At 41.4% G+C, this 21,971-nt stretch overlaps 1 protein-coding gene across 3 annotated transcripts in view; it reads right to left on the bottom strand.

The window, feature by feature from the left end:
- ARHGAP17 (Rho GTPase activating protein 17) overlaps positions 1 to 21,971 on the bottom strand; it is a 76,747-nt gene that overhangs the window by 19,658 nt on the left and 35,118 nt on the right. For all 3 annotated transcript variants that reach the window (XM_069486791.1, XM_069486794.1, XM_069486793.1), the window contains exons 5-14: positions 20,772 to 20,883; positions 20,440 to 20,516; positions 16,884 to 16,995; positions 13,947 to 14,015; positions 13,706 to 13,787; positions 9,555 to 9,682; positions 8,082 to 8,193; positions 7,103 to 7,184; positions 4,347 to 4,427; positions 2,114 to 2,227 (exon numbers count right to left, since the gene is read on the bottom strand). In XM_069486791.1, the coding sequence (XP_069342892.1) occupies positions 2,114 to 2,227; positions 4,347 to 4,427; positions 7,103 to 7,184; positions 8,082 to 8,193; positions 9,555 to 9,682; positions 13,706 to 13,787; positions 13,947 to 14,015; positions 16,884 to 16,995; positions 20,440 to 20,516; positions 20,772 to 20,883 (969 nt within the window). The remainder of the gene's footprint in view (positions 1 to 2,113; positions 2,228 to 4,346; positions 4,428 to 7,102; positions 7,185 to 8,081; positions 8,194 to 9,554; positions 9,683 to 13,705; positions 13,788 to 13,946; positions 14,016 to 16,883; positions 16,996 to 20,439; positions 20,517 to 20,771; positions 20,884 to 21,971) is intronic.

Here is a 21,971-nt window from a genome sequence, read left to right as displayed (position 1 = left end):
TATCCTTCACATCCTTCCTCTGATCTGAATTCTGGTCAGTCTTTGCGCCTTAGAACCCTGCTGGACTGGGAGAAACAGTCCTCTCATGTCCTTTTCCAATTTTTCTTTTTGAAGAGGTATCATTTGTCTATTGATTTATAAGATCTTTTCGTGTATTCTGGATATTTTTGGAGGAACTCTTTCCTAGTTTGTGAACTGCCTTTTGTTTAAGGTGCTTCCTGCATATATACATATACATATATATATATATATATATATATATATATATATATGTTTCTAGCTATTGTAGGTCAAATCTATCAATTTTAAATCTATCGTTTCTTATACTGTTTTTATGCTTAGAATATTCTTCTCTATCCCAAAAGCTAACAAATATTTACCTACCGTGTTCATGCATCACTTTTTATGTTTAACCCTATCTGGAATTTATTTGCTATATGACATACGTAGTTAATTTCATATATCTACTTACCTTTAATTTTGCTTTATGGTATTAGATCTTTGTAAGTAATCATGAGTGAGTGAATGAATGAAAGACTGTGATTCAAAAGGTCACTTTCTCTTTTAACGGAAACGTGAATGGTTCGTGATTTTACGAAGCTGACTAACAGTAACAGAAGGCAGGGAAGGGTGATGGTTAAGGACACAGGCTTTATAGCCTTATACCTTATAGTCAGCGCCTGGGCTCCACCACTTCCCTGCTCTGCCACTTTAAGCCAATTATTTAACCTTTCTAAGACTCAGGGTCCTCATCTGCAAAAGTGAGGACAACTGTACCTGCTTCAAAAGGTCATTTGTAAGGAACAAATGAGACCACCATTAAGCCACCAACAGAGTGGTGACTTCTCAGGAGATTTCCCTGAACCCTCTCCTCTATTCAGTCTGCATTTCTCAATGCCAGCAAAATTATCTTTCTAAATACAATTCACTCCTCTGCTTAGGAGCCCTGATGACCTCCCGTGACCTGGCAAATAAGTTCCAACACCTCAGCAAGACGTGTGAGGCCCTTCATATTCTGGCTCTGGTCTACTCAGCCACAGCCTAACATTTCCTGTCTTCAAGTTATACAAGGTCATGTGACATACCCCTCACTGCTGGAAACCAGGCCCTTTCATGCCACAATGCAACGCCCATCCAGATCCCAGCTGTAGGAAACTAGTACTTCATCAAGGCACAGCTCAAGTGCCATTTCCTAACCAGAGCTTTCCCTAAACTTTTCACCCTGAATTATGTTCCTTCATCTGTGTTGTCCTCATACTTTATAATGTCTGTGATACTAAGGGTGGCCAAATATGCCACCCCAAAATATGCCCCTCTGGCATAAGGATTATTTTTGAGTTAAAGGCACTTGAAAAACAGCAGATGCGATAAGGGTGCTCTGACCTTCCTTTTTCTTCCTGAAAGCAGGAGATAAACTCCAGTGTGAAAAATGCCCTCCCTATAACCGGGAGTAGAGAAACATTATCACCAAAGACAGAGAGTCAAGGCCAAGGGAAATCTGTCTCAACAAACCTTGTTAAACTAATCCCTAACTTCCTAGACACTTCACAGTTAACTGCCCCAGCCCAAGCCCCTTTGTCTTATCATGTTTTCCCAATTTATAAGTTTTTGTCCAACTTAGTATATAAGCAATCAGCTCTAACTGCTTCTTTGGGTCTTCATTTTCCTGTGGAGGCTCTCACGTACATGTAAAAACTTGTATGCTTTTCTCCTGTTAATGTATTTTATGTTAATTTAATTTTCAGGCCCAGCCAGACATCCTAAGAGGATAAATGTGAAGTTTTGCCCTTGCTAAGGTATCATAAGCACACACACAGATGTGTGTGTGTTATCTTATCAGTGTACTGTAGCCACGGGGCTGCCTGACTGCTCAAGAGCGGGGGTTTTCTGAGGACTGGAACAATCTCTCTTACATCTCCATGTGGCCAGCATCTGGGGCAGCACCCAGCTCACAGGTGTGTCCTGAGAATGTTGGCTGAATGGAAAATATAAATTTCAGAACATCCTGTGGTACATCTCAATCTAGAATGTGTAGCTTGAGTTATATTTCTATTCATATTATCAGGTGGAAAGAAGAAGTTAAAATAACACGACATGGGGAAAGATTACTTACCCTTCATTTTTGGCCCATAACAAGTTAGGGCCTAACACAATCGCGATGTTGCTGGGAGTCATTTTATTAACGTCGCTGGTCTGAGCAAGCTTTGCAAGGAACTTGATTAAATACCTATGGAATAAAAGAGACGGGGGAGGAGCATCTTCTCTGCAATACTTGCAGGAATGTTCTCACTGCCCTGGTGCTCAGTCTCAAGGTTGCTCAGGTACTAACTGCAGAGTGTTCCTAAATCAGAATCTGGCTCAGATGAGGCATTTTATAAATTTCTTGTGTCCTTTGTTTCAGAGAACACACTGATTAGTGCTTAGAAGAAGAAAATAACTCAAATGTAAATCTCAAATGGTTCATCACTGTTTGCTGTTTATTTCTAATCCATTTCTCTGTTGTGTCCTATCTATTCTACCCCCAAATTACACTGTGATTAATAGTGGGCTCAAAATATATACATTTTTTAATATTTATTTTTTTTTTTAGAGATAAGGTCTTGCTCTGTCACCAAGGATGGAGTGCAGTGGCAAGATCATAGCTCACTGTGTCCTTGAATTCCTGGGCTTAAGCGATCCTCCTGTCTCGGCCTCCCAAGTAGCTGGAATTACAGGCATGTGCCACCATGCCCTGCTAAGTTTTCCTATATATTTTTAGTTGTCCAGCATGCCTGGTTAATTTTTAAATTTTTTTTTGTAGAGACAGGGTCTCGTTATGTTGTCTGACTGGTCTCAAACTCCTGGCCTCAAGGATCCTCCCTCCTTGGCCTCCCAAAGTGCTGGGATTACAGGCATGAGCCACTATGCCTGGCTGTCAATATATTTTTAATACAAAAATAGAAGCATAGGTATATTGCTTAAAGGAATCTGTATTTGTATTTGTTATAATTATGAAAATATCCAATTAATCACACAGACACACTCTCTTATGTATAAGTACAGTAGTATAAATGCAAAACATTAAGAACCCAACTATCTATCAATAGGGAGCTAAATAAATTATAGTATATCCATACAGTGGAGTACTCTGCAACCTTAAAAAATTAATTTTGTACTGAAATGGAAAAATCTCCAAGATGTATTAAGCAAATACATTAAGATGTTAGGCAAAGAAGGCAAAGGGGAGAATGATGTTTACCATATACACTACCATTGGCTTTTAAAAAGGGGGGAGTGAAAGAAAAAAATACGTATGTATGTATATATGAATGTATTTGCTTACACATGCATTAACTCTTGCTGAGAGGATATATAAGAAACTGTATACATTAGTTGCATCACAGGAGAGGAAACAGGTGGTTGGGGGATGGGAACAGGAGAGTGATTTTTTTTTATTATGCATCTCTTGAATTTTGAACCATGGTAATGTATTCTGTATTCAAAAAACAATTAGTAAAAATTAGATAATAAAGGCCAAATCCCAACCTATAACTGCATTTCCACCATAATACATTGAATAGGTAAAGAGTATCTGTCATTCCAAGCTGGGTGTGTTAAATTAATCAATGAGGGATGTTACAAATGCCAAGCCACTCATAAGGCAAGGTTGACACTTCAGGTGTTAGAAGGAAATATTTAGTTTAGCTTAGTGATAGAGCCCAAGACTGAATTTAGGGTCAGGTAATATACCAGACATAACACCTGGCAAGTATTTGTGGCTTTTGACTAAGTTCTCTTTGAAAATTTTCTTTGTTTGGTTTTAAATGACTTTATTCCCTGGCACCACCTTCCTTTTCTCTACGCTTCTTCAAAGTTACATTTTATATCAAAGGGAAAATAGAAATTAAATTCTAGGAGTCTGTTTCATGGTAAATTTTCTTAGTACCATAATTATTCCATAAAATAATATGTAATCTCTATTTCTTGAAATTTTATTATGGTGATTATGATTTATGCTCTATATAAAATAAATTAGGTAGCAAATATGAAAGACATTATAGAGTACAATTATTGATTGATTTGCTTTTTACATACCAGAAAATTAAGACTCCAAACCTAACATACAGTTGCCCAAACTTTTCATAAGAGTTTTTTTTTTGCTAATAATTGCAGTGGTAAAATGATAACTTACATATTAATACCAGATACTGATGCTTCACACTAATATACATCAAATCCCATTCCCAGCAGCCCGGTTACTCTCCAGTGTTTTTTTAATGTGCCAAGTATGCTTGAATAAAAGGGCATCTCTGCTGGTGATTAAACCTATCTTGACTCCAGAGTCACTGTGGCGCAATCATACGTACCTAAAGTTAACGAAATTTTGTGGTGGCAATTTCTGACACGTTCTCCATAAATCTTGAAGTTTTTTGTCTTGATCTTGCACACTGACAAAAAACATTTTTAAGGATAACAATTTATTAAAACACATATTACCTGTTATGACACAAGTATTACCTGTGTATTAATACAGTAATATTAATATAGTAATACCTGTATTAATATGCTATGTTAATAGTGATGCTTCCTTTTGACAAAGAAGGCACAACTGGAAAACAGCACAGATTTTGGAAATAAACAGATCTGGAGTCAAACATCAGCATAACTATTTACATTGTTTGCATGAACCTCACCAAGACTCAGTCTCCTGATTAGCTCTTGTACTATACAGTTGCAATGTACAAACTTTCAGAGACACAAAACAGGGACCCGTAGAGAGGAGCCTGTAGAGTGGGGTCAACTCTGCCTACTAGGGAAGAGAATGTTAGACGTTGTCTCCATAATACCACTTTGGACTTGAAACAGCCTCCAGAACTGAACCATTCGGGAGAGTTACAGATAGGGGCTAAACATAGTTATACTTTAGAGGCCAGTCGATGCGTCACCTGGATGGAGGCCCATGTTGACATTCTCAACTATAAAATCAATATACCAACAGACATCTTTTTTAAGTTTATTTCCTCATACGGAAGAGTTTAGGGTCTTAGAGAGAGAGTTGAGGGTAGGAGAAGTGAAGGAGGTTATCTAATAAAAGGAATCCCACAACTCTCCTCTACCTGACACGGATTGTTGGGTTCCATTTAATTCAGTGGCATAAACATCAATACTGACAGCAGACTGAGTCTCGGGCTGGGTTCCAAGGACACAACGATGCCTAAGAACTTGTCTCTGAACTTAAAACCCTCCCCATCTACTAGGGACAAAATCTCTTATTCCATAACCACACAGAAAAACTCAAATGCAAATACCTGGTTAATGTGACAGGCGATGGACTCACAGGCACTAAAGTATAACTGATTAGAACAAATAGTTTCTATCTAATCACGGCCTGCCTGATGGGAATGGGAAACCGTCTACTGATGGGGGAAGGGGACAGGAGTGGAAGTGAGATTTGTTCTTCTTCCCTTACGGGTGAGGAATTAGGCACCCTGGAGAGGAAGCAAGTGAGAACCACAAGGGAAAAGGCAAGAAGGACGCAGGCTGGCTGGCCAAAAAGAAGCCTCTATGACTTTTTAAATAAGGCTGTCCTGCTTAAATCCAACTATTCCTAGACAGACTGAGCTGAGGGTGAAAGGAAAGGGACAAAGTATAGGAACAGAGCCTTTGGGTCAGACAAGTCTGGGTCTGAATTCGAGCTCTGCCCATTACTTGCTACTACCTTGGCCCTATTCCTTCCCAAGCCTCAGTTTCCTCATCTGCAAAATGAAGATAACATCTGCCTTTCATGATGTCAATTAAGGATAACAAGAGGTAAAGGGTGTAAAGATTAGCGTAAGTACAGTACTTAGCACATAGTAAATGCTCAGTAAACATTAATTATTATTATGAGCAATGTCACCACGACACAGTTGGCCCTTGAACAACACAGCGTTCCACTTATACGCAGACTTTTTTCAATAAATGTATTGGAAATTTTAGGGGAGAGATTTGTAACAATTTGAAAAAACTTGAGAATGAACCACCCTTGAGACAAGACCAACCCCTCCTCTTTCTCCTCCTCCTCCTCCTCGGCCTACTCAACATGAAGATGATGGAGACTTTTATAATGATCTACTTCCACTTAATGAATTAATGAATAGTAAATATATTTTCTCTTCCTTATGATTTTCTTAATAACATTTTCTTTTCTCTAGCTTACTTTATTGTCATAATACAGTGTATAATATATACAACATACAAAATATGTGTTAATCAACTGCTTATGTTATCAGTAAGGCTTCTGGTCAACAGTAGGCCAGTAGTAGTTAAGTATTCATAATTAACTTTTTTTTTTTTTTGAGACAGAGTGTTCACTCTGCCCGGGCTAGAGTGTAGTGGTGTCAGCCTAGCTCACAGCAACCTCAAACTCCTGGGCTTAAGCAATCCTCCTGCCTCAGCCTCCCGAGTAGCTGGGACTACAGGCATGTGCCACCATGCCCGGCTGATTTTTTCTATATATATTTTAGTTGGCCAGATAATTTCTTTCTATTTTTAGTAGAGACGGGGTCTCGCTCTTGCTCAGGCTGGTCTTGAACTCCTGACCTCGAGCAATCCTCCCGCCTTGGCCTCCCAGAGTGCTAGGATTACAGGCGTGAGCCACCGCGCCCGGCCCATAATTAACTTTTGGAGTCAAAAGCTAGATGTGGATTTTGAACTGCGTGGGGATCAGCACCCCAACCTCCATGTTGTTCAAGGGTCAACTGTATTACTGCACTGCCGAGTTTGCACGCAGCTTGGCAGGCACATTGCCATCGGTCAGTATGACACTTGTTCGCAGTTACAGGGCTTTCTTCAATATAGCAGGTCCTTGAGATCAGCCAGTTCATTAATGTGAATACAACTATGTCTTCGTCCATATAAATCACACAAAGTTAAACCGATACATAAGTGGTGACTGTCCTACACTAATAATTACAATACTCAGTATTTTTACTCTCAACATAAATAACTGGGGCACATATTATTTAACAAATATGCTATCTGGCTGTTATTTTATGATCCCTGATAATAAAATGATTTACAAATAGGACACAATATTACATATTTCCTTTAATTTTCAAAATCCTGTGTTCTTTAAAGTTACCTTGCAACTTGTGTCCATTCTTCATACAGATTAAAAGTCATCAAAGGTTCAGGCAATTCCCGTAAATAGGACTTCAAAGCACCTGAAATCATTAATACTCTCTTTCAGTATGAAAAGGGATAAGGCTGAGAATCGCAGGACATTCTATTTTGCAAATTGAAATGATCAATTACAATCTTCCATGGCATATAAAACAAATCATAATTTGGCAGGAGTAGAGAATGAAATGCTCATTAAACAAATCCAGGCCCTTGCAAAAATGTATTGAGATGTCATCAGAAAATAAAATTAGTTTTAAAGCCATCCTTTCGATAGTTATCATTTCTCCAGGTAGATACGGATTTAGGGGATAAAAGAAGGGAAGACAATATAAGTACAGTAATGCATTGCTTAATGACAGGGATATGTTCTCAGAAATGGATGTGAGGTGATTTTGTTGCTATGCAAACATCGTAAAGTGTATTTACACAAACCTAGATGTAGAGCCGACTACACACCTAGGCCAGGTGGTACAGCCTATTGCTCCCAGGCTACAAACCTACACAGCACATTACTGCACTGAATACTATAGGCAACTGTAACATAATTTTAAGTATTTGTGTATCTGAACATATCTAAACATGGAAAAGGTAATGCATTACACTAAGACATTACGACAGATACAGCTACGTCACTACGCAACAGAATTTTTCAGCTGCATTATAATCTTCTGGGACCACCATTGTAGACGTGGTCCATCTTTGACTGAAATGTCATTATGCAGCACATGATTGTATATCTCCAAAATATTTGCACTGTCATCTACTTTCACTTTTACTTAATACAGGAAAACAAACAAACGGACTAGAAAATGGGTGTATGCCTGTGTGTGTGTGTGTGTGTGTGTGTGTGTATTACATTATTTAATAAGGAATTTTATCGGGAGACTTGCCCACCACTTCGAGGGTGACTCAGTTTGCAGACACTCCTTGCAGCTCACCTGCTACAGCATGGGGGTCTGAATAGAACTCATCCAGGTGAGAAGTAGAACAGTCTAAAGCAGCTTTCAGTTTCTTTAACTTGGAGGCCCCAGCCCCAATTCGGAAAAGGCCCTAAAGACAATGAAAAGCTGTTGGCATCAAATGCAGACGGGAGTCTTACGCTAAGCAGCAGTGTGGTCTGTGGGAAGGGAGCCCCACCGTCCTCCCCGACTTCAGCTCACCTCCTTGTGGTCACACTGCCTGCCTTGCGGGACCGTTGGGAGGAAAGAAGAGGGCCAGGCGTGTACCCCGAGCAGAGTGACAGGCAAAGAGCAGTCCACTTTTAATCAGTGGTAGCTCGTGCCCAGGCTCGTGACTAACATACCTGTGCCTATTAGAAATCCATCTAAAAAAGTCAACCGGGAGACGCAGGAGTATGAAGGATATTAAACCGGGAATTAAGAAGACTTGAGTTTTAAAGAAAATGTACCCAGGCAGGGTTCCTAGATCTCTGCACTATTGACACTTTGGGCTGGATAGTTCTCTGCTGTGGGGGCTGTCCTGTCACTGTGGGGTGTTTAGCAGCATCCCTGGTACTACTAGACGCCAGTGGCAAACCTCCTCTCCCCAGTGTGACAATCAAAAATGTCTCCAGACCCTGCCAAATGTCTCCTAGGGAGCGAATCTGGCCCCAGATGAACAGCACTGACCTTGGCTAGCAAAAGTGGAGGTCACAGAGCTGGGGGCAGGGGAAGTGACTGGAAGCGAACACAAGGAGGGCTTTCAGGGAGTTCCTTGATCTGGGCACTGATGACATGGACGGGTTTAGTCGTGAAAATTCATCAAGCTGTTTATCTATGATATCCACACTTTTCTGTTTGTACATTTTATTTCAATAAAGAGTTTTAAAAAGAAAAAAAAAAAAAAAGCCTTGCATTTTGATTCTTGCTCTGACTCTGACCCAGTGTGAACTCCCTGCGTGCTGACTTCCTTATCTATACAAGAAGAGTAATGAGAACTGCCTTGCTTGGTTCGTGGGGATTTTTGGGTAAAAATCCCATGAAACAAAGTACGCAAATGCTCCCCTCCCCCCCCCAAAAAATTGCAGAGTACTACACAAATCTAAGATTCTTCCTGTAGATGCTTGCTGTTACAAACTAAAGCTCATGGAAGCTCTGGCCCATTAGTGTATCAGGAAATCCCTTGTTGCAAATCACAACCAGAGTTTAAAACGAAACAAACAGGACAAAAAAAGGTCAGAGTGTACTGCAAGCAGGAAAAGTAAATATTGTTCTGTAAAACCTCTGTTTCGTTTATAGACAGGGTCTCAATTTAAAATGCGGGTCATGATGAGAAAAGTTTGAAAGCTGCTGATCTACATAAAACTGACAGTGGCTGTGTAAGACAGGGGAGCCGGGGGGTGGCAGGGAGCATGGTGCTCTGGGCACAAGGACGCGGAGACTTGGCATGCAGGACCACGATATGCCGCTCACCTCCTCTTTCATGCCTGTCTCCAGAAGCAGCATGACACAGGCTTCGATGGGAAGCGCGATCTCGCGCCCACTCCGCTTCAGGTGTTCTTCCAAAGGAGTCCCAAAAGCTGGCTTTTCCGCCCACTTATCTAGAGCAGCAAATCGTTCAGTAAGACACCCAACAACCTCATGGCATTACCAAGTTATCTGCTCCCCAAACTACCAAAGGGGCTTTTCTAGCAGGCTGGTAGCTGAGGTTTTGAGAAAAGGGGATACATGTGTTCTGTTTGCTTTTGTTATTTGCCATCTCCTGGAGCACAAACCGCGTGCCAGGCTGGGCTGGTTCCTTGTGGAACAGAAGCCCTGAGCAGTGTGCATGGCACCCAGCGTGAGCAGCCCCAGCTGAAGCTGCAAGAGTGCTGCACACTTGCACCACGCCCATGTTAACACGGAGGATTCATCTGAGCAGACTGCTGTCATTGAAAAGAAATTATCCCAGCCATGCAAAACAGCACTGGCCTTCTAGCTAGGGGCACAGAAACAGACGCCTTCAACGTGAAGATGAACAGAATCTCCAAAAATTTCAAACACAAATCAAGCATCTGTCATACAAGACTGGAGATGGTCAATGTGAACTTGAGTCAAATGCAACAACTCCACGACATGCAGTGCTTCAGAATGCTGCATCCCCAAGTAGGTCCAAAAAATTCTGAGCGGAAAAAAATGCGGTATTGGCAGCCCCAAAGCAGCTTAGGCTGAAGGCTGCGCTGACAGCAGTAAAGCAATATTTTATATTATTTTCAGGTCATCGGAGGCAGCTTAGCAGAAATACATACAATAAAGCCGTAAACCAGAAAGAAAAATTGAGCAAATGGGTATTATCAAATTAGAATAAGAAGTGTCTTGTTGGGGTTGGCCTGCCTGTGGAAGCCGCAGAGACCTAGTGCCGCCTGAGCAGCTCACAGAAGCAAAAGAGGGAAAAGTAGTTGGTGAAAACTACTCCAAGGAGAAATACTTAATTCTCTCCAACAACAGGAAGGGCTCACACCCTTCTCAGCACCTGTAATGGACACTGGTCCCTTAGCCACTCTGCCGTTAGAAAGCTGGGTTGGGAGACGGTAATATTCACTCTGGCATGTCCTCTTACATGCTCCCCTGTATCACAGCAGGGCACAGGCCTGCAAACAATATGCACACAAAGGAAGGAAGAAAAACAAAATCCCTCAAATCTGTAGACCTGAAAGCTTGTGGAAGTGAATGACGGAAGAGCAGGTGGGGTAAAGGTTGAAGAATGGGAGAGGGGAAGGGAGGCCAGGGACAAAAAATGAGAAGCAGGGTACCAGCCACCCCCAGGGCTGCTGGGAGCCCTCCTCATCTCTGGCCCAGCCCCATTCCAGTGGAATCTCTAACAGAAAAAGCATCCAGGAGCCTGGCCCTTCCCAGAGGACAGAGTTCTGTGACAGTCCTTTCAGAGGTCAAATCTTACCTGGAATACTTTGTCTTTTTTATCTAACGCAATGATACTCAACACAGGCTAAAAATGGCCACATAACCTATCCCCTAGGAGCTACATTGAAAATACTGGAGTTCTGCAAATGACACCTGCTATCGACTCAGCCACACGCCTGGCCCTGTGATGCTGAGGGGCAGGCATACTCTAAACCTGTGCCAGAACTTTCTAGTAAACACTGAGCAGAGTGTTCTCCAGCCCACACCTTGGTGTAATGTTGGCAGAAGGTACAGGTAAGAACCACTGACCTACAGGTTAGTTGTAAGGTAAATTCTACCTTAGCTGCTGGCCTCTCAAACAACAGACGTACTATGTGCTAGGCACGGCAGTAGGCACATAAAGTTCACAGAGACTCCCCACCCTCAGAACAAGAATAATCAAATTGTGAAGGAAATACAAGACATACATGTAAACACAGAATAGTAACAAGACAAGACATGTTTGCTAAATCATGGCAGATCAATGGTATAGACAAGGGTCGCAAACACAATTGTCTATAGGGGTCAGATGGGTAGCACAAGTACATGAATCGTGCTGGGCAGCACGCAGTCTCAGAGAGGTGGCCACCACTCCTCAGCGCCAGACCAATGTTGTCTTGCGGTAAAGCAGACCCAGTATCACCAGATGTTCTGAACTTTCAAGAGAAGTCAGAAATCAGGATTGTTATGTTAAAGTGCCTGGTTTTTAAATGATGGCAACTAATTAAAAAAAATTTTTTTAATGTGATATGGCTGTTTGCGACTTCTGGTGTAGACCATAAATGCTAGTGCAATTCACGAGACAAAGCGTTCACTGTTGGCTTCAGTTGTCAGAGAAGGCTTCTCAAAGGAAGTGAGCTTGGAAGGGGTCTCATAAGATGGACAGGAATTAAACAGGCCAAGAAATGGGCAAATATATGTGGAGGGCAACAGGCTGACAAAAGATCAGGGATCCTAAGTCTGGGAATTTCCATCTTACCCCAAGCTCACGCACAAAGCGGTAAGAGCGTGGAGCAGAGTAGACCAGAGGGACTGGAGAGGAAGGCAGAGCAAAGAGCAAAATGGACAGAACCGGGCGAAGGGGTGGGAGAGAGGAAAGAGAAGAAGGATGCAAGGTGTCAGACCCAGATTGTTTGGAGAAAGGTGGTATCAGGGAGATATGGACGGAGAAAGGGACAGCTGGTGTGGAGCTCGTTCCATCCCAAACTCTTCCCTGTCCCCCCTGCTCCTTATGACTTTCTGACGTATTTCTCCAGGGAAAATAGCCTTAGTGAAAAACTAAGAATGGGAGATCTATAAAAAGGACTGCTCAAGAAATCCAATCTTCTCATTTTTGTGCTTGGAGAGTTGGAGTCAACTCTTCCAAATGAGACTTTAAGCCACTCAAAGGTTAAAATGATGATATGTCTACTATCTTGTCTCATGCAGGGCCCAGCCCACAGTAGGTATCTCATAAATACATGTTCTTTGTGATCTGAACTTGCCCAGCAAGTCTGCCCCTGGGAAGATGTGACATTGCCGGGTATCTTCATTTCTTTGCACCTTGACTAAACGCCATCGTCCAGGAACTAGGAAACCAGATCCTTTAGGAAAGCAAGGGCAATGGCTGAGGAAATCAGACATGCTGCACCCGAGATCAGCAAAGACCTGGCCATGGGGTCAGTCAAGACATGGCATTTTCTAATTCCACAATCCAAAAACTTTCCAGCACAAAGCCAGAATCTGTCAGGGCTTCCTGAAATTTTGGGGGGGAAGAAGTGGCGTTCTTTAGGGTGCCAGCGTGTGTACATCCACAACAGTCTCTACCCACACACTTGCCCATTCTCACATCACGGAGTCATCACACCCAGCACCCGGTCTGATCCCCTCTCAGCTCAAGACCAGTGATTCTGCAGGGCGAGCCTAAGCTCCAAATGTCAGGTCTATTCCACAAGCAGAAGAGCATAACAGATCCAATGATACCCAAGAAATGTCTGCCTCAACAACTTGTGCTCATCTCTGCTGGTAAATCAGAGAGAAGTGGCATCAAAAACTTGAGGGAGGAAAAAAAGTTTTAGATGCCCACTTTAAAACATCAGGAGAAAGTCCAGTCCACTCATAACTTGTGGGTAAAATCTACAATGTGCTTGAATATGGTAGGCAAAACATCAATGGTGATATGAACAAGAGCCTTGTGTAAAGACAAAGAAGGGGCCTGAAAGAAATGGTCATGATCTTATGATTCAATCACACCTATTAAGTGACTGATGTATCAAGCATTGGCTTGTAAAATTCTCTTTTGGAAAGTCCAAAATATTTTCCCTTGCATGGATGTTCTTGGAGTCACAAGGCCAGAATAAAGCCTTATAGAACAAATAACTGATTTGGAAAAGGATAATTAGATGCTTGACTTTTTCAAGCCTATTGAAGACATCAAAACATATAGGCACTCCCCAAGGGGCCAGCTTTCTCTTCAACTGAAGGTTTCAAAAGAACTGCAACTGTTCCATTAGTATGTTAATTTGGGTTCAGAAGAAATTAGAGAATGCAGCAAGAAAGATGAAATTATGCTGGGAAATAGTACCCTCCTAGGCAGAGAAGCTTTATCCAGAGGAAACGCATGCAGAGGAGTCAGGCTGAAGAAGAACCCAGGCAGAAGTGGCAGAGGCAAGAAGGAGGTATCAGCCGCACGCAGGTTACATTACCTTGATGGGCTCGCATTTCGGGAAGGGCCTTTTCTAAGACTGCTAATGCTTTTCTATGGTAATCTGCTTGGGCTTCTAATAACTGAGAACAGACCCACATTCAAAAACAAAAGTAACGTTAGCATCAGATGGACACACACACAATGGCTGAGCAAAACTAAAACTGAAATCTTTTGCAAAAAAAGCTAAAATGACTCAATTTTTACAATGCTTTAACATTCTCTCAAGGAAAAGTGCTTACCGTAACAAAAAATTTGCCATATTCCCCTTCTTTGGCCATGAAATTGTACATGTCTGCTGCAAGTTGATCCTGGGTAAGTGGAAGAGAAGATATATTATGGAAGAAAAGAGAAATGAAAGAAAATCGCATCTGAGAATAATCTCCATGAGCTCTTAGATCAAAAAGTGATGGAAACAGCCACAGATAAAACATCCTTCAACTGACTGGTACAACTACACACTGCAGCAACAAAAAGAATAAGGAAGCTTATTATGAGATTGGCATGGAAGATCTCTAAGATATATTGTTAATGTACCTTATTAAGAAGCAAAGTATAGAGTATTAGATGGTATGTTACCATCTGGTTACAAAAAAGGGAAAAAGAAAAATGTCACATTTTTATTGATGTATATGTATAAAAACATGTCTGGAAGAAAAAACAAGAAATTAGTAACAGTGGTTACCTGTTGAGAGCAGTGGAAATTAGGCAGAAAGAGGACAAAAGGTAGAAGAAAGACTTCCTGTATGCCGTCTTATACTTTTTAATATTTGAACTAATGTAAATGAATTACATAAAAATTAAATTTTTAAAAAGTGACTCATTAGGCAATTGGATATATATATATCCAACCTTCTACTATATATATATATAGAGAGAGAGAGAGAGAGAGAGAGAGAAAGAGAGAAAAATTTATATATATTAGAAAAAATATGTATATGCTTTGTTTTTATGTACTGCCTTCTGTTTTTGGCATCAAGGTACACAAATTAATGTGAAGGCTCTCCCATTTTTTATAAAAACCTGGAAATGCTAGTTAGGAGTAACAAACATTCTTTGAGAATAATTAGGAAAGCAATAGAGTAAATTCCCTGATCTCCGTCCTCCACCACTCATACGTACATACATACACAAACAAAAAGGGAGAAAGAAGAAAAAGCAAAAAGAAAAAAAGAAGCAGACAAACAAAAAGTCAGAATGCTAAGCATGAATGGAAGCTGGGGATGACCTGGTGTGGATCTGGGCCAATCTTGGTGGCCAAGGAGTTTGAGTCTAGCAGTCATGTGGGATCAGAGGACAGAAAAGGAAGCTTTGGGCCTGGTGAAGTGAGGAATAAGGACATACATGTCATGCACGAAGATAAGATTCCAGAAGAACTATACCCTCAATGAAAGAACAGAACAAATTCACTCATCATCACATGGAAATAATAGGGAAGTGTGTCTGTTTTGGTTTGGGCTCTGCATCTGAGAAAGAAAAACACTCCCATGAGATTTCACAAACACAGACCTGCTTTCATGAGGGTTTGAAGTTTGAATTTACTATTTATGTGGTTCAGGAAACCCCAAACTGAGAAAGTTTAATTAAAATGGACCTAGACTGGTAATACTCTCTGGATTAAGACTCGCTCTCAATCCCCAGGAGTCCCACAGATAAAGCCCCCTTTAAAATGAACTCGCAGCACAAAATTATGAAACACATGAGGGCACAATCCACCATAAGCAAACTCCCACCATTCTCACAGAAAACTTCAGAAAGTACCAGGGACTTTAAAATAAGTATATTTAAAAGGATTAAAGACATTAAAAAAAAAAAAAGAAACACTAGAAAAGAATAATATACTATCAAAAAAGGCAGATTTGAAAAATTAGAACTTTAGAAATAAAAAAATATTCTCAGTGAAATGCAAAACTCAATGTTGATTAATTAAATAGCAGATAAGACATAGCTAAAGAGAGAATCAATGAAACAGAACTTAGATCTAAAGAAATTACCCAGGAGGTAGTATAAAGAGAAAAGGATGCAGAAAATGTTTTCTTTAGTTTTCACCATTTGAAATACTGACAAGTGTGGAAACTGAAAGAAGGGACATCAGCCCACGATGCACCAACCAGACTTCCTGAATGTGTACAATAAGTAACCAAGAGCCAAGATCTAGGTTAGACCAGATATGAAGAAGAGTTCTAGGTAATTGACACTGGCAAAGCTACAACTATTTTGAACACAAATAAGCCAGTGTGACACTAGTTTATTAGAAGCACTTATCTGACTACCATCTTTTTAAACACAAAGGCTTTTTAAAACAAAGGCATGACTTTGTGAGTTTAGTTTTAATTACTACCACCATACTATATGAAACAAGTCATTTTTCTGCGGGTAACTGATCAAGGTTTGCTATTTTGAAAAGTGAAGAATAAATAGCATGACCAGAAAAAACTAAAATATAACAGTCCTAACACTATCTAGTATGAAATAAAAAAACCATTTTTGGAAAATGATGACTAACAAGAGGAGAAGTATAAATCAATCCCAAGACTCAACAAAGACCTATTTCTTTACCCTCTCAAATAATTTACCACTTTGTATAAAATTTGGAATGAACATATCTATACAGATAGATGCATAGAGAATAAGATCACTTAACCATCTAACTAATCTAAAATTTAAATTATGAGAGGAAAAGTTATATTTTTCCCAAATTACAAACCAATTTTCCTAACAACATTTAAAAAAAATCTTTCCCTTCCCTATGGATATATGACTCATTTACTGTATATTAAGTCTTAAAATATAATAGCATTCATTCCAGTAAGGCCTATACTACTTGAATGATCTGTTTTTGTGCCTATTATGCATTGCTTTAATTGGCATAACTTTATATGTTTTACTATGGTTTTCACTCCTTCTTTTCACTTCATCTTTAAGAAAGCTTAGACATTTTGTCAAGTTTTTAAAAACATCCTATTTGAATTTATTTAAAACAATGTTTTATTCTGATAATGTAGTCCTGGAAAATAAAGAAAGAAGTCGAAAACAAAAACCACCTTTAATATCATTCAGAGTATTCTGATAGGAATTATTTAAAACATTAAATAATTTATAATATTTGACCTTTCATCCACAATTTGCAAAAACCAAAAAACTGATGCAAAGACACACTTATTCGGGAATTCTTGTACCTTGCACTGTTCTACTTTATTTCCAGCTTCATCCATCTCTTCCTTTAGGGTATCTATTTTTGATGGAAGCCCCTGAAAGTTGGCTCCTGAAGATTTGTGAGCTTGGTTCCACCTGCAAAACAAAGGGATCGTCAGCATTTGAAAACTAGCTGTACATACTCAATCTTAGAGAGTCAGGACCTAACAGAGACAGATCCTCCCCCAAAACTGATTCCATCTGTGATAGGTATCAGTACCCAGGATGCCGACTTCTCTTGAGTTTATCCCCTAAGAATGGAAGCAGGCAAAAAGAAACGTTAGCTTCCCACCATGACAGGACTCTCGTAGTGCTGGGAGTAGTGGTCTGCTCTGAGCATAATGGACTACAATTTGTCTCACACAAACCCCACTGCTGGAAAGCAATCCATGGAACCCCTTTCCTGTAGTGGTCAATCATGAAATCCTTGCCATGAAACAGTACTCTCCTGACTCTTTCTTTTTTCTTAAGAGACAGGGTCCGGGGGATGGGGGTGGGGGGAGGGGATGGGTGTATACCTACATGATGAGTGCGATGTGCACTGTCTGGGGAATGGACACTCTTGAAGCTCAGACTCGGGGGGATGGGGGGGCACGGGCAATATATATAACCTGAACTTTTGTACCCCCATTATAAGCTGAGATAAAAAAAAAAAAAAAGAGAGAGAGAGAGACAGGGTCATGTTCTATTTCCTGGGCTAGAGTGCAGTGGTGTCATCATAGCTCGCTGCAACCTCAAACTCCTGGGCTCAAGCGATCCTCCCTCCTCAGCCTTCTGAATAGCTGGGACTACAGGCACGCACCACCACGCCTAGCTAATTTTTAAATTTTTTGTAGAGATCGGATCTAGCTATATTGCCCAGGCTGGTCTGGAACTCCTGGCCTTAAGTGATCCTCCTTCCTCAGCCTCCCAAAGTATCTAGGATTACAGGCGTGAGTCACTGGTCCTGGCCCTCCATCTCCTGCTTTGATCTGAAATGTCCCCTGTGCCACTGGGAATCAGCTCCTGCTCCTGAGGACTCCTTAGAGTTCTTCCTATCATCTGTGACCTGTGATTACCTTCAGCAAGCAAAAGCAGAACTTCAATAATGTAGCTATTAATCTATAGCTATGAAAACATTTTAAAAAGAATTAAATTATAGTAATAATAGAGACATAGGTGGGGAATAATAATTTAAAACAATTTTTTTTTTTAGTTTTCAAATGTACTTTGACCTTCTGTTTGAATATGGATATGTCTGATACTGTGGAAAGTTCTAACACTCCAAATTTAAATACAGATAGCATATAGATACAGCATGAAAACCCATGTTACCAACTTATCAAACTTCCCAGACTGTTGCATTGCCCCCCAAATGCTCTGCCCACTTCATGTTCCTGATGGGACACACTCTGCCGTAGAACGGCTTCGGCAGGTCTGCTGGAGATGGCATGCTGGGGACAGAGTACGGACTCCGGAGTCTGACAGGCTCCAGTTTGAAGCTCGGCTCTGTCTTAAATAGTTGTGTGATCTAGCTAATGACTTAACCTCTTTGTGCCTCAGTTGCCTCATCTGTACAACTAAGACAAACACCATCTGCCTTGTAGAACTGTCCTAAGGAGTAAAGGAGAGAAGAAATACATATGCTATATGCGTGTGTATTTAAATATCTGGCATATAATGGAGTCTTAATGTTAATTATTATCATTTTCCTCCAGCGAAACACCATAGGAATAAGTAAAAGTAAAGAAGAAACATTCAACTGTTTCAGTTTCTCCAATACCTACTTGCACATGACCATGAATGCAAGATCAAGAATCAGTGTTGAAATCTTCAATGGGACACGTGTACTCAAGATGTAAAATTCCTGGCAGATAAACATCTATAATCTTGCTCTACCAACTCCAGGGAGGGAGCATTCACGGGCTTGTTTACCCATTCTTCCTTCTCTTCTCTTAAGCAAAAATGTACCTCAGGGTGGCCTACACTCCCTGTCAACCAGGATTCTAATCACACACGTACACAGGACAAGGAGATGGTGGACTTTGCTGTCAGAATCCTAGCGCTGCTGTTCATTATCTTGAAGGCATGAAGCAAGTCATACAGATAATATATGCAGGTCCCTCCCACAAAACAAATCTCCTCTCAAAAGTAGGGGATGTTACATTAAACCCCACCCCTGTTCCCTCCAACTCCAGTTGGGGGGCCCCTGCATTTAGTATCCAGCACAAAGCTGACGTATGCTAAGTTCTCAATTGATATCTACTGAAAACACAGCTGAGCAAGTGAACCAGCGGTGGGGGGATGGGAATTAAATGAGCAGACATCTAGTGAACGTAGCTCGATACCTGGCATGTGGCAAGTGTCCAGTAAGAGACACTTACTGTTACCCGATAATTGCACTATTAGAATTTTCACCATGCGTGAATTCCTAGATGTACCTTTTTATCATCTCAACATTTCTTAAATCAGGACACATCTTAACAATTCATTTGTCCATTTAATGGTCTGGTGTTTCTTTATTTCCCAAATAACCTGATATTAAATCAGTGATGCATGTAATACTCAGAAGAATCTTAGAAGCAAGGAAATGCAGCCACTTTCTAAGTCTATAATAAAAGCATCTGATACCGAGGGACTCAATGAATGACAGCTATATCACCGCATATTTGTCAAATAGAGATAGCCATATCTTCTTCACAGGACTGCAGTGAGGATTAAAAGAGCTGAGAAAGCAGGGGTCAGTCAAGCCCTCTGTTTTTGTAAATAAAGTTTTATTAGAACACGGCCACGCTCATCCATTTATGCATTGTCTGTGGCTGTTTTTATGCTACAACAGCAGAGTTAAGCAGTTATAACAGGGACCATCTGGGTTGTAAAGCTGAAAAGATTTACTACCCAGGCCTTTACAGAAGTTTGTCAACCCCTGGGAAGTAGGAAAAAGGACAGGGGCTGGTGGCAGCTACTTCCCGCTTCCTGTAAATCACTGGTAACCTCCATCGGGGACAGCGCTGAGGCAGCAGTCCTGCCCAGAATTTCGACAGACTCCCCTGCTGATGTCAACCCCCAAGTCAGCAGCCCTCGGATTTGGTTACTTAGGTTTACATGAGCTCCTCCCTCGTGAGCGCAGCATTTCTCGGTTGCGAAGGTATTATAAGCACACGGGGTTTGTGACACGGCGTGACCCTCAGGAGCTGTTAGGGCCACAGGTCTGTTCATTCCTACACTCCAGTATTTGAAGAGCTATTAGATCTGTCTGCCACCACCCCCTCTCTCATTAAATACGCCTACTTAGTTTTCCTTATTTTTTTGTTTCCCTTCACTGTTGGCTCACTGAAAACAGCATGTTCTAACAACACCCCCCTGTCACGTTTGGGAGAACGAGGCCCCTGCAGGGTGCTGGCAGGCTGTGACCTGGTCTGTGGCTCAAGCGCATGAACTGGTGACAACTTCCACTTTGTCCATTCCGTGGTCTCCCTCTCGTCTGTGGTGGGAATGGTGACAGATGCTGGAGAAGTGACATAATATTGCATTCCTGTTATTTTTACAGCTTCCCCTTACCTCGCTCTGACGGAATCCCAGTCTAACACCAATTTCGAGAGCTGTTTCCTCTGTTTCTGGATGTTCGGAATCTCGACCTAAAAGGAAGAACACACCAAGTGGGATGAGCTTCAGGGTTTTTAGCTTAACATGTTTAAAGTGCAATATTTATTTACAAATGTTTTTCTCTTCTGCAAAGGATTTTGGACCCTCAATTTATTCCCATTAGTTCCAAAAAGAAGTATATGGTTAAAGCCAGTGACTGTTGTTAACATGTTAGACACGAGTGAACCATTCACCACCCAGCCCACACCTTTCTCCGCTCTTCCACGCTGCGCAGTGGGAGCACCCACCTCTGCTATGCTGTACAGAGGGTCCGCGATCTCCTTCTCAACAAGGACTTCATGCTGAGAGAGCTCGAGAGCCAGCTGATTCTCAGCATCTCCGCACGTCTCCAGCATCTTCCTTTAAAAACAAGATACCCCAACAACAAGCACATGCTCATCAAACAAGGTACAGGATTATCACGGTGATGTGCCTTTGCTTGCTCTGATGGCAGCACATTAGGGTGCTACCCAACACAGCCTTAAAAATATTGTAAATTTAGCCCTTTGCCTAAAACGTGAATCCACAGATACGTGCTTTAAGCCGAAAATGACTCTCTCGGGTCTGTACTTTGTGTGTAAGGGGTGGGGTGGGCAGACGCGTGTGAACGGCAAGGTCACAACTTACTCAAGAATTAGGTTCTCAAGTCAGGTGAAAACCAAGAGTTCTCAAAACACCCTGAAAAATCTGTTAAATCAGACATAAAGTTCATTATATGTTGTCTTATGTCTGTTAGTGAGTCCAGCCTCGGCAGAGTTTCCTTGCTACTGTGCAGATGAGGTAGCTGGCTAACGCTTAAGTACCACGTTACATGAACATCACGTTTCCTTTTCATCTTCTTGTGAACACACAGCTGACGTCATACAAAGTACACATGCAGGTGATGCGACTCCACTGTCTGTGTCCCTCCTTCCCTAGTTTCCTTCCCACTCTGCCCTGCTAGCTCTCTATGGGGCCTTTTGACACCAGAAATGTGTATGGCACTGGTGTGAGGGGGCCATGGTGTCATAGTTAAGACCATGCTCTCTAGTGCCAAGCTGCTAGAGTACAGGCTTTGCTATTTCCCAGCTGTGTGGTCCCAGGCAATATCCTATCCTCTCTGGTTGTCAATTTCCTCATCTGTAAAATGGGAACACTGATATTACCTACCTCCTAGGTTGTTTGAGGATTAATAAGCGCTTGGAACAGTGCTAGCACACAGCGTCACTATGGTGTGATGACAGTAACAGTAGTGTGGGGAAGTACAAACATGGAACACATCCAGGCTGGAGGGAACGGAGATGCCAGCATGCAGGCAAGTGCCACCCTCCTTCCAGGGCCAGTGCCCCCAACATGGGAGCACAGACAGGACAAAGGAAAGATGGAGAATGGGAGGAAACCATTCTCCTTGAAAGGGCGAAGGGAGGATCAAAGACCCTGAGAAGTGGTCTGAAAAGTATAAAGGGCAT

This window comes from Eulemur rufifrons, chromosome 14 (genome assembly GCF_041146395.1).
Source record: "Eulemur rufifrons isolate Redbay chromosome 14, OSU_ERuf_1, whole genome shotgun sequence".
Taxonomy (NCBI): Eukaryota; Metazoa; Chordata; class Mammalia; order Primates; family Lemuridae; genus Eulemur; species Eulemur rufifrons.
Note: the sequence above shows the minus strand (reverse complement) of the source record. Positions and strands in the feature narration are given on the sequence as shown.